Here is a 13,026-nt window from a genome sequence, read left to right as displayed (position 1 = left end):
AGAACTCCAAGAATAGGTGATTTAGGTGGACCCAAAGACCCGTACAAAATAAAATTTTAAAACTTTCCTCCTAATATCCTAAAACTGCTACTAAGTCCCATGCAATGCTTACCTTCCAGCGACCCGCCGCTGTGTTACGTTGGCAGCTGGAGGTAGCTTTGAGCTACTAATAGGTAAATCTAAAGCTGGCCTTTTATAGTTCCTTATGAAGCAAATGAAATTTGAGCCATATGTGGCCCTCCAAACTGACATCCTTCAATCTAAAAAAATTAAAAATAATTAAAAATTATTTGACCAAATATTGTTGGTCAAACAAAGGCTGCATCCAATTATATGCAGCCACTGGTTCGATTTTTTGACAGCTGTGGGTGCTGGTTGTCAGAATACAACAGCCACCAGGGAAGATTCACCCATCAGCATTGTTTTGGCATGGATGGGGGAATCGACAGATTTATTACAGTGTATGGCCAGCTTAAAACAGGTTTTCTACTAGTTTAGGTTTAAGGACAGTGGCGAGTATAAAATAGTTAGCTTTAGATAAAGCTAATTTCATCCACGCAAAAACTAAAATCAGTTGAGGAGAACTTAAATCTTTACACGATTCTAGTTTCCTGGCTTATTAAAAAAAAACAGTTTAAAAATACAATATTGTTTTACAAATGTTGTATGCCTCCTTTCCAGCTACCAGTCGAAGCAAGCAGCAACATTTCCTAATTTTACACAATAATACTTTAAAATATTTTAAAAATGTTGGTTAAAACTGGGAGAACCCCCTACAAAAATATATATTCATTTGCATGGATTTATGTCAGAACCTACAGTTTGTCATTTCCCTTCCAGTTACATTACCCCAAGTTCCTATTGCTAGGTATGTGATAAAAAGAAAAACACTGCTTAAACAGCTGTATTAAGAACAGAGTGCTTTTTGGGGTGCAAGCAATGGCAGTGCATGGAGTACATGACCCAGTACAATCCCCCCTCCCATGTGAAGTGGTTTGATTGACAATGGTCACAGCTCTCTGGTTGGAGCGCAGTCCTTTGGCGCCCCCACCCTCCCTCCACAATCACACGGCACAGTGCGAGAGTTTGCTCAGTCTTAGGCTTTGCCTTGAGTCTGTTCTCAGTCCAGTGGGTGTGAGAAGTCCAGAGGCACAGGTTGAATTGTAAGGGAATAAGGGGAGAGGCAGATATTTGTCCATGTGATATGCAATTATCTCCGCTCCGGCTTATCCCAACTCTTGCAGAGATGAGTCCAGACCGAGTTACAGCACAGTGATGCTTCGCTGTTGAGGTCGAGTGCAGAATAAAAGGTAAAGCCAAGGGAGGACAGCATCATCCATTAAGAGGCCAGAGGAACTAGGTGGGAAGTGAGGGAGGGATGAAGTGAGTGCGCTGGTGAGTCTCCATCGCCTTATTCCCACAGCCTGCTGGAAGGTCAGGGCGAGTGTGTAGAGGGACTGCTGTGGGTGGAACTGGGGGACAAACTTGGACTGCAGCTTCCTGGGGGGACAGGGGTAGGAGGCAGCAGTTTAGGAGATCCAGCTGCCAAGTTGTCCAGGCCCTCAGAATTCTCTAGCATCTCCTGGATGAGAGGAGGCATGGATCCTGGGATCTCCATCTTCAGAGTGATCACACGTTCAGCACCTGTAAAGTAAGCAGAAGAAGACTCGGGTCAGCCAATAACTTTACATCCACCACCGAGCTGATAACTGGAAAGAAATGGACTGAGAGTGTATAAAGCTGGCCACATACATTACCATTCTACTAAACACAATCTGTATACAACTGCAAGATCCCTACCCACAATGTCCCCACACAGCATGAACGTTTTACTAGATATTTTAAGCAATCACTTGAAAATTAATACATTTCATACCCTCTTCATAAGACTGTTTAATGGTTTGACAAGTCTAAACATAAATGTGCAAAAATATCTCTGTCTGCGGTGGACTGTAAGATAATATCACGTTAAAATGTAAGAGTTTGACATTTCCCGATACAGCCAATCCTTTCTGGAATCAGGAACTGATTGGATTGTATAAAAATAAACCCACACATGCTACAGTAAGCAAAGTAAGCATAAAATGCAGTTGGATTAAAGGATCAGTCAACCTAAAGTTGATATTAAGTATCGGAGGCTGTGTTAGCCCCTGTCTTCTTCTATGTCTTGCATATTCCAACATCTGTTGGCCATAATTCCCAACTTTGCTCCTCTGCAGTTTTGAGTGTACCGACCCACCTTTACCTGTTTCACCTTCCCCTGAAGCATCCTTCAGAGTATAAAAAAAAAAAAATCCAGCAGGGAAAATGGGTCACCATGTAATGGTCGCAAATCTAGTAGTGCAGAACAACTAAATGGAGAAATCTCACCAACAAAGAAATCTCCAAAAGGAAGAAAAATGTCAATGTTTTATACTCCATCACTTCTCAAAGACTGAAATGTGGATTTGGGGGTAGACTGAACCGTAGAGCAAAATTGTACCACCATATTGTAACATATGCAATTTTAAAGTGAAAGATAATTCCTGCAGATGTGTGTAACAGAAAGCTGAAAAAATTTATTGTTCACATTATTTTTTTGTTGTATTTTTAATAGATTTTTTACAGGGATTGGAAAAAATTCATAACCATAGCTTTTTTTTTTTTAATTGAGGTACAATCTTTAGCCTGACATTTGACAGCTGAATGACAAGGAGCAGGGCTTAGAACGAGGAGAGGGTAAAGTGAAGAGGCTCCACATGGACTGATTTAAAGAGTAAGGCCAGTTATCAGTAGCTTGAATTTCGGGCCAACACCGACCTCACTGGCTCAAAAAGTTTACCTGAAAAATGGAAGGAGCCAAGTGGAGAAAGAATGGCTAAACAGTGATTGTGGCCAATTAGCCACAGTCACTGTTTGGGTATTCTGGCAGTCGCTGATGACGGCTGTCAAAATAGAATAGCTGGCAGCAGGGGATTTGTCCATCCATGCTGTTAAAGTGATACTAAAGTCTCCGGGTTATTTTGTTAAAAATAACAAACATGTTATACTTACCTGCTCTGTGTAGTGGTTTTGCACAGCGCAGCGCAGATCCTCCTCTTCTTGGGTCCCTCTTCGGCACTCCTGGCCCCTCCATTCTGTTGAGTGCTCCCACAGCAAGCAGCTTGCTATGGGGGCACCCGAGCCAAGCTACAGCTCCCTGTGTCCATTCAGACACGGAGCTGTGGCCCGGCCCTGCCCCCTCTTTCTCCTCATTGGCTCGCTGACTTTGATTGACAGCAGCGGGAGCCAGTGATGCCGCGCTGCCGTCTCAGCCAATGAGACAGGCAGCTGAGACACTCCTGCAACATCGCTGGATCTAGATGGATCTAGATGGACCTCAGGTAAATATTGGGGGGCTGCTGCACAAAGAAGGCTTTATAGAATGCATTAAGATAAAAAAAACTTCTAACTTTACAACAGCTTTAAGTGTGGATGGGGGAAACTATTGAGAAATCTTTATGCATATGGCCAGCTTGAGGTATCCACATGCCAGTTTTTTTGTAAGACTCTTTTCAGTCTCGTCAAGTTCACTTTAAGAGAAGCTAAAAGGCCGCTTAGCTCTTTAGGATTGGAGATCGCGCCAGACTGACTCAATGAGTCATTGGTGAATGGGCAGGTGATGACAGGGGCAAGTTAGAAGAATTCCCTTTCAATGATTTCTGACCAACCTAAAAAGAAGGTGGCAGTGAGCCCTTTTTGCAGGCTTGGGCTGCTAACTCTGGGTATGGCCTTGAGATCATTTCAGCATGTAGTTGTAAAAGTAGGTAGAAAAGAGCGTCCGATATACAGTGAATGCAAGTTGGAAGGTGAGCTTGTAATTATTTATTGAGAATAGCAACCAGTAATTAAGCAAGCGTGTTTCAGGGGGGAAAAAAAGACTCTTCCTTCCTCAGGGATGTTGCTGCCTACTAATAATAAATAGAGAAGGATCCCAAATAGGTGTGCCTAACACCAAGATCAAAAAGATTGTACTTACAGAGACAGCATTAACTTCCCCATTTAATATTAGTAGGCAGCAACAACCCTGAGTAAGGGGGGAGTCTTTGTTCCCCAAAACGCACTGGCTTGATTACTTGTTGCTACTTTCAATAAACAATTACAAACTCACCTTCCAACTTGCATTCACTCGATATCAAGCGCTCCTTTCTACCTACTTTAAAGGCTACTTAGGAAGTTTTCATGAGGGTCATATAAGGACTGGCAAAAACGGGAGAAACTTTTGTACACAGTATATAGCTCATATTTAAATCGATTTGAGTACAGTTAGAGACAATTATTTTTAGTTCTACTTTAATTAAGATTTTTTTTAGTCAAACCTTGAATAGGATTCTCATGGGAATTATTTTAGGATATGTATAACTGAAATCCACAACTGGAAAATTTCCACAGCCAGGAGGAAAATAAATCTGTATTAAATATTTGGCATGTACCACAAATATGTGCGGTCCTGTTTCCGGGACTATAAAGCACGTGGAAATAATAAACTCCCTATATACTTCGCTGATAGTTCCTTGTTTGCCCCGATCCCAAAACGACTCTCTCTAAACTGAAATGCTGAAGCGTATTGTGCTAAATGCTGCCTCTTGTGTGTTGCCTATAGATGAGACATATCACTCAGAATTATGGCTGGCCATACTTGGTTAGTTTTTTTTCCACTCAGTCAGCAGCAGCCTGAAAGTTAAAGAAAAAACCCAAAAACCATAATCCTTCCTCTACACAAACTGTGGTTCCCAGGCACCAAAATATGGCCATATGCAGCCCAGTATGCCCATGTGCATGAGCCTTATTGGAGCCCTAGAGAGAAAAGAAATCTTCCAACCTTACTCTCCTTATCCAAAATTAAAACATTTTGATAGAGTGCACACTTTAAAGTAGGCCTTCACTCACAATTTTCCCATAGTCTCCTTCTAACCCTCTCGGTTATCGATTTAGAAATTTTTTTTTGGTAGCAAGTACCTTTTTCAGCAGATACCTGCTCCCTCTTCCTTATTCCTCACCTAGGCGAAAACTTGTGCTAGGGCTGCCACAACCTGCCTCATTCACTAATGGAGTAATCTATGTAATTCCAACACCTCCTAAATAGTTTTTGTTTAAATAAATCAGGGTCTCTCTGGATAACAGTTGGCCAATGTTTTCAGCCAATTGATGGCCCAGCCTCGCATCAAAGCCATCCCAGGCTGCAGCTAAGAGTAGGAAAAAGCCAGGATTTATCAGGATACTGACACCCAGAAGGTGCCACATTTCAGGCATGTTAGTATTACATTCTATTGAAGGACATCAGAAGAAGGAATTAAACTGAAGAGTAGGGTTTGGGTCCACTTGAATACTTTTGTACAAGAAAGCCTAAACAGTCACACATGCTTACCCTTGGCACTGATGCTTCGCAAGTCTGTGATCTTCATCAGCATTTTGGGGAACATGTGTGGTTTTTTGGGTCGTCTCCTCCGAACATAGATCTTAAGCGCTTCCAGTAAAGGCTCCTGTAATTTGTCCACCTTGTCCGGCTGCTCCAGGTCTTGCCGATCTGTTAAGAGATACTCTGTACTGTTATAATACGCCCTTACAATCAGAGATAAATCAGTCTTACTGTAGCTAATAATGGATGTATAGAACATGACAGGTCCCATTTTCTTTTTTACGATCTTAAGTATATAAAATATTGACCACCATGTGGTGCTGGTGATTCACCTTGCACTGACAAATACTACAATGTTTTTGTTTCAAATTTTGCACCAAAATGTATTTTAATTTAACAATAAAAAAACCAAAAAAAAAAAAAACCTTTAATGACCAGAGACCGATTAGGTTTAGATGTGTAGGCCTACATTGATTATAACTGTATGACTGATCTGTTTGATAGTGGGGTTTTAGAACGAGGACGCACATGGGTGCACATACATAGCTCTCTGTCGTAATGTTAATTTGCAACCTCACAGCACTATTCCGTTCCACTCAATAGCATTTTTCTTCAAGAGCTTCCAAGACTGCCATTAAAAATCTGTCAGCAAATGGCCAACATTAGAGTCAGTGGATTTGTTTTTTGCATGTTCAAAGAAGCAGCGCCTACAGCTTCTGATTTCATATAATAGCTGCACCTGTGCTTGTGATTGGTTCCCAACCCAGAGCAAGTATAGAGTGAGATAGTCAGAAGTCTTTATCTACATACTCATTCTGCATCTGTAACTTCCATGTATGGAAGCACAAGGCTTAGCCTGACAACTGCCATTTTCAGAAGGACATTTTTGTGTCATGACAGGTTTCCTTTAAGATCCAAAAATGAGGTAAGTACTACCTCAAAACTGCTCTGCCAGCTGCATAGATATCTTAGGTGCTGAGTCCATCAGAGAGTCATAAAAAAAAAAGTTTGAAGTTGAAATTTATGTCAAAAAACGATTGTCAAAACACAAGAGGAATGCGTATTCTTATTTGAATCTAGTTGTGCTTTTTGTGTTTCTTCAGGATCTGTGCAGTAATCCAGCATGAAACTTTGACATTGTGCAGGAACTTCCTGTAATACAGACCAGTCAGTGCTGCTTTCTTTTTGTGTGCAGGCTGACTGGTCTCATCTCCACCCCCTGTATTTTCCGGCAGGCGGCCTGTAGCGGTCGGAACTGCTGGGTCCAAGCAGCTCTGCTCCTCAGGCAATGTGCAGCAAAGTGTTGCTGATCGCTGCCACTGCTACAATATCTGGGATTACAGATGCATTTGATGCACTCAACGTGGATTTATATCCTATATCCTTCAGATTTCCGTAAATTTTTGAGTGCCCAGATTTCGGTTTTAAGCTTTAACCAAAGTATCATTTTTGGGGGGCAGAATGACCTTTTCCTTTAAGACATGTCATAAGATAAAATTCTGCAGTGCAAAACCCAATCACAGTGAAAAAAAAAAAATTTCTAATACATTCATCAATTTTCGGGAAGGACAAATTTGACAACTTTTAAGGCAGCAGTCTTTTTAATAGAGTCATTGTGCTCCAGACAGGCAGGAATAACTCGGCAGCTGCTGACTGCATGGAACATAAAGGGACATTATGCAATTAAAGGACATAGGAAACAATGCTTGCCTTGTAAATCTACATTAATTGTCTAAAATTAATTACAGGAAGAACTGTGGAAATGTTTTTACTTTTGCCCTTTGCACTTAATATAACGATGATTATCGGGAGCAACAGCTTTGGGGTATAAATATCAAATGCTCTGGACCACACTGATACATTGTAATTTGAGTCTGCCCACGCTTGTCCATTTTCTTCCAGTACAAGCAGAAATCCTTTTACATGAATGGTAAGCACACAAAAACCAAAAGATAAATGTTTTAAAAAAAATAAAAAATTTTAGAGGCCACCTTGTTCATGTCTGAAACCCTTTTATGACATATACCCTAGACACGTAGGTCGATTGTTGGGGAAGCCTCCCTCCCTATTATGTTGGCTTTTATGTCCTGATGGACATGTTGAGGTATTACCCAGTATTTTTATATACCATTCATTACTTCACTATGTACCTTCTTTTTCAGTATGTACACCAAGATTGGCTTATTGTTGGTTTTCTTTACCATACCCCAATTTCTTGTTGTTTGCTTGAAAAACTTAAAGAATTATATAATTTTTTGCAAAAACTTGAATTTAAATGCAAAAGAAATTGGATTTTTGTAAGAACTTACCGTAAAATCCTTTTCTCTTAAGCTCATTGACAGACGCAGTCCTCTTGATTAATATCAATTAGTGTCCTACTCCTGTAGAGGGCAGTATAACCCAATTGATATTAATCAAGAGGACTGCGTCTGTCAATGAGCGACAGAGAAAATTGGATTTTTGTAAGAACTTACTGTAAAATCCTTTTCTCTTAAGCTCATTGACAGACACAGTTCTCTTGATTAATATCAATTGGGTTATACTGCCCTCTACAGAAGTAGGACACTAATTGATATTAATCAAGAGGACTGCGTCTGTCAATGAGCGACAGAGGAATGAATGTTTGTGACTATTAAAAGTTAAAGTAAATCTGTTCTCTACCGAATGCAGGTTCACTTTGAAGGGTTAGTTCATCTTTACAGAAAAAAGGTAAACTAATACAATACTCAATGGTCCTAATTTACAAGCATTAGGTGTAACTACTCTGGAGTCCTACTTTAAAACTGCACTTGCAATTTTTTTTGTAATGCTTGCAAGTTTTACCACTGAAAACTTTCATTGTCGTCTAAGTCCCTGTTGGAGAAATTGCCAACCTAGTGACAAAACAGGAAATCATGGAAATGTTCTACATTTAAGGTGCAGGTAGCATTAAACCTTATAAGGCGGTTTAACCTTTTTCTCCATTCTATGCAACTTAAAAATAAAGAAAGAAAACAACTAAATGTTGCTACCACTGTAAAAAGAGGTTGCACCCTATTTACTGACCACCTTTGTGATGAACAAGAAACTCTACCACAAAGCATTAGAAGACGCCAGGGCCTTACCTCCGGAGATGAGGCAAATGGCGCTCAGGAGACCAGTCTCTGCGTCGTCCATTTCTAGCGGTAGTAGCTGATTGGCGAAGGCAAAGACTAGATCCGTGAGGGGCCCAAAACCAGCATTGTGCATCTGCGTCCTATTAAGTGTGAGACCATCTGAGAAAGTCATGGTGTCTTGGTCGGGGGTATAACGTATGCAAATTCGTAGGATCTGTGGCAAAACAAGAAATGGGCATTTAGCAGAAAGACAACGACAATAAGAAATTTATCAAAAAAAGTGCAGAGAAGAACATATAACTTTACATGTGCAAATGGACTGAAATATGCAAGGCATAGCCAGCTGACACTATAGCAAGTCCTATGTACATACACAACTGTTGACAATCTTTTATCAGATTTTACCATAAGTATGCACTGTTGTGTCTCATGAGCAAGCCTGGGTACTCAGTAGACACCCCAATGTAAGCTTTACCTTTGGAGCAGTAACTACTGATGGAAAATAATCTAATCTAGCCAAAATTCTACACCACTCATTCCCAACCAATCTGTCTCCTAGTGTTCACTGCAGTGGTCATGCACCCACAGATCAGTGGTCAATCCTGATGGCCTTCACCCTTGACAGTGATGCAGCAACCAAAGCTGCCAACACACAATAAGACATTTAGAAGGAAGGCACGCGACTCATTCTGCAGCTGCCTCCATATCAACACCATTGAGTATGCTTATCATGTCCTTAAGGGACTGAAGATCAAAGTGTAGGAACAGCACTATGACAGGCAAACATATCCGCTCATCCATTTCTGCCTGGAGATGACCATTTGAGTTTTCATTACAAGGAGTGCAGCCTTCCTCCAGCAGCTGATATGAAGCCAGCCGTTCATTACCAGAATTTTATTTGAAAATGTTTGTTTTCTGGAAATTTGTTCGATTTTCAAATATTTAGTAGGCCAAACCGATTCATTTTTGATCATAGTTACTGTACAAACTTCAAAGGAGTAGGATGGAAAATTGTTCATGAAGTTCTTTGAATGTGGTTTTCAAAGAAAAATGAAGAAACATTTTAATGGAACCTGTTTAATACATCTAGGATTCCATAAAAATAGTTGGTCTGAGCAAACTTTTAAGGGCTTCTGAAGGAAATTCTTTGACTCAGTGATGGCAAGAAAGAATGTTCTGACAAATGATTTTTCAAACATTATAGATAACGTGTGGCCAGCTTTAGAAAGTGGAATTCTACTGTACAAGGCAAGCACCTGTTTAAATAAAATTATAAACATCATTGGGCAGTTACCCCAGAGAGGATGACACAAATTGCTCTATGTTAGGATAATTCTACTTGACTGCAATACAATACAAAGGGCGGGCTCCATTGCAGTACACCTGCTTAGTGGGGAATCTCTCCGCTGATCCCCAGGAAGTAGGAAGATGGCTAGTCCGTGTCCGCTCCGCATATGCAGAGCAGACACATCCCTCTGACACTCTCCTCTGTCCATTTACACCCAAATGCCATCCCATCTGATCCATTTTTAGCGGACATGATGTCAACTGACACGTGTCCATTGACACCTTCTGCTCCATAGAGGGGACTGGAGGGTCCCATTGGGTCAACCTGAAAAACTGAAAGGTGGACCCGATCGGTCCTCCTGTGTGAAAGGTCCCCAAAGGTAGCCCATAGTCCAAAATAAACTGGGTCCACCCAGAACAGACATTTTAATAGTAAAGATCTACTCTATCCTTTCTCAACCAGGGTTCCGTGGAATCCTAGGGTTCTTCCAGAGGTTTTTAGAGGTTCTTTGAGTAATTAACAACTTCTGCTTCTCGGATGAGTAACCACTGACACCAATGATCTTTTTGGCTCTCTGTAAGGGGAATTCTTCCCAAATAACGACTAATGTAAAAGCGTTCTTCCTACTAACCGTCACATTAATATACTGTAAGCTGTAGATATAGTAAAAATTAGCAGGGGCTCCTTAAAGCTAGATAGTTGTTTCAAGGGTTTCCCCATGTTTAAAAGGTTGATGTACTCTATAATACTTGTGGACTCTGGTCAGTGGTAAAAAGCTGTAGCACCAAGCCTATTTTCTGAGGAGGGGGCATGCTGGCTTCCCTGGGCCTTAATAGGAAAAAAAACCTTCCATTGTGCAAAGTGTGCTCCTAATGATTATGCAAAGCAGAAGGGAAGCTTCTGATAATCAGGACAGTGATGGTGTTCCATGCATACCCTTGATCATGTAATCCGTGAGGTCAAGTGTCCAAGAGCAGGGTCACTGTGTTGGACATTAGAAGCTACCATGACTGTTAGCAATGGATAAACTTTTGCTTGCATCTCTCTGTACAGTTTTAGGTTTTACTAGTCTGTAAACTGCACCTAGTATGCACCTACAGTACATACCATATAAAATAACAATCAGCCAAGCACCAGCGCCAGCCTAGATGCATGTCTGAGACCCCGAATTTCGGTGGCGACCTGTGAAGTCGCGGTGCGCAGCTCGTACCGCGACCTCGGAGCGGCCGGCACGGACTTCACATCATTGAAGTCAATGCAGGTCGCTCCAGGTCGCCCCAAAGAAGCTCCGGACCCTTTTTCTAAGTTGGAGCGACTTGTGTCACTCCTATTAGAACGGGTCCACAGCTACTCTATGGCAGGCGACCTGTCAGACGACCAGGTTGCCTGACAGGTCGCCCCAGTGTGAACGGGGTCTAAACCCAAGAACAACAATGTAAATATATTACAGCTTACCGGTTCTTAGATGTGGTGGCTACAGTAGTTTTCATTTCTCAGCCTAAGGAACATTTTCAGCAAGTACAGAAAATGCCTGTTGTTCTTGCCATAAATGCAATGTCTTTGTTATTTTCTGTAAACTAAACATAAAGCAGTTTCTTATACATCTTCTGTAAACTACTAATCTACCTCACCTCCTATGTAAAGGAGATACAAGTAGGAAGACAGCTATGTTATATACATGATTACCAGGTGAAAATAAAACACAAAAATTCTGAGAAAAAAAAATTCTGAAAAAATTAAAATGTTTTTGGGTTTATATACCCTGCAACGTTCCTGAATGCCCAACCACCCTCTAAAAAGTTCTACTTTAAATTTGTAAGAACATATTGTGATCGGCAACAATATAAAGTCATTGTTAGAAAATACCGAAGCTGGTTCTCCACATCAGGGCTTCCAAGGAAAGAACAGGTTTCAACAAAGGCTGCCACATTGGCTTCCAGCCAAACAGTAGTGCGCATTCCTCACTGGTACATGCAAAGATAGTCATGTGCAAAGATTGATATACAACATAAGCAATCTTGCAGTGTAAACAAACGCCTGATGAGCTCAAAAAGTTTTTGTGATATGCTTATTGCTGTCTGCTGATACAGGAGGCCATGAGTTAATTTCCAAAGATGCATCTGATTATCCAGAAACAGACAAATAAGCAAGTTCAGCATTTACCAGCTGAATTTTGATCCATCTATGGTTGCTCCTGCTAAAAAGAAGTCAATCTAAATATTGACTTTTGTTGAACGGGACTGTTGGAAAGCTTTTATTGGATCAGTGGCAGCAGCCAATCAGCTGAAGCGCTGATCAGTGTATTCCTACAGTGGGGAGGATTCCTCTAATACACCTTGCTTGTGCGGATGGGGAAATTTGTTCATTTTTTCGATTAGTCCACTGGCTGACTGAACAATAAAAAAAAAAAAAAACAATCCATCTTTGACCAGCCTCAGGCACCCTTTATATCAGTGGTCTCCAAACTGCGGCCCTTTGGTTGCCTTTAGCTGGCTATTGGGGCACTATTCATCCCACTGAAATGAGACACTATTCTGCCCCACTGAAACCAACAATGGGGCACTCTTCCTCCCACTGGCACCAACAACGGAGCACTATTCATCCCACTGAAATGAGACACTATTCTGCCCCACTGACACCAACAATGGGGCACTCTTCCTCCCACTTGCACCAACAATGGGGCACTCTTCCTCCCACTGACACCAACAACGGGGCACTCTTCCTCCCACTGACACCAATAACGGGGCACTATTCCGCCCTCTAATACCGGAAATGGGGCACTGTTTACTTCCACCGACGCCAGGAAAATTTATATTCCTGCTGGCCACAGTCCGGCACCCCTAAAGTCTGAAGGACAGTAAACTGGCCCTTTGTTTACAAAGTTTGTAGACCCCTGCCTTATATGATCAGTTTTAAAATCAGTATAGCCAGCTTTATATCCTGATAGTACAAATTGAAAAAGGTTATTCTAATATATGGGGTATGAGAATCTGCACTCACCAGGATGTCCAGACAGGCGGCTTTAAGGAGGGTGATTTGATCAGCGATGGTGAGAGTGGTGAATCCCGGCAACTGTTTGGCAAATTCCACCGTTTTGATTATACATTTGGTGGAGAGTTCACTGAACTTGTCCCAGAGATCGATGTCCAGCGAGACTCGCTGCTCCGAACTAAAGTTCTAGCAAAACAAAAAAGAAAAACATAACACTATCTGCCTTGCATTCCAGTTATGGTTGTACATGTTCAAAGTGCGCTATATCATTATCT

The 13,026-nt window shown here is 41.3% G+C and overlaps 1 protein-coding gene across 7 annotated transcripts in view; it reads right to left on the bottom strand.

Moving 5' to 3' along the window:
- Positions 1–300: 300 nt before the first annotated feature.
- RARA (retinoic acid receptor alpha) overlaps positions 301–13,026 on the bottom strand; it is a 294,008-nt gene continuing 281,282 nt past the window's right edge. For all 7 annotated transcript variants that reach the window (XM_082271917.1, XM_082271922.1, XM_082271920.1 and 4 more), the window contains 4 exons: positions 12,761–12,937; positions 8,482–8,686; positions 5,387–5,545; positions 301–1,644 (listed from right to left, as the gene is read on the bottom strand). In XM_082271917.1, coding sequence (XP_082128043.1) covers positions 1,436–1,644; positions 5,387–5,545; positions 8,482–8,686; positions 12,761–12,937 — 750 coding nt within the window. In that variant the 3' untranslated portion in view covers positions 301–1,435. The remainder of the gene's footprint in view (positions 1,645–5,386; positions 5,546–8,481; positions 8,687–12,760; positions 12,938–13,026) is intronic.

The sequence above is a fragment of the Pelophylax lessonae genome (assembly GCF_965119305.1).
Source record: "Pelophylax lessonae genome assembly, chromosome: 11".
Classification (NCBI taxonomy): Eukaryota; Metazoa; Chordata; class Amphibia; order Anura; family Ranidae; genus Pelophylax; species Pelophylax lessonae.
The sequence above is the reverse complement of the archived record's forward strand: the minus strand, read 5'-3'. Positions and strand labels throughout refer to the sequence as shown.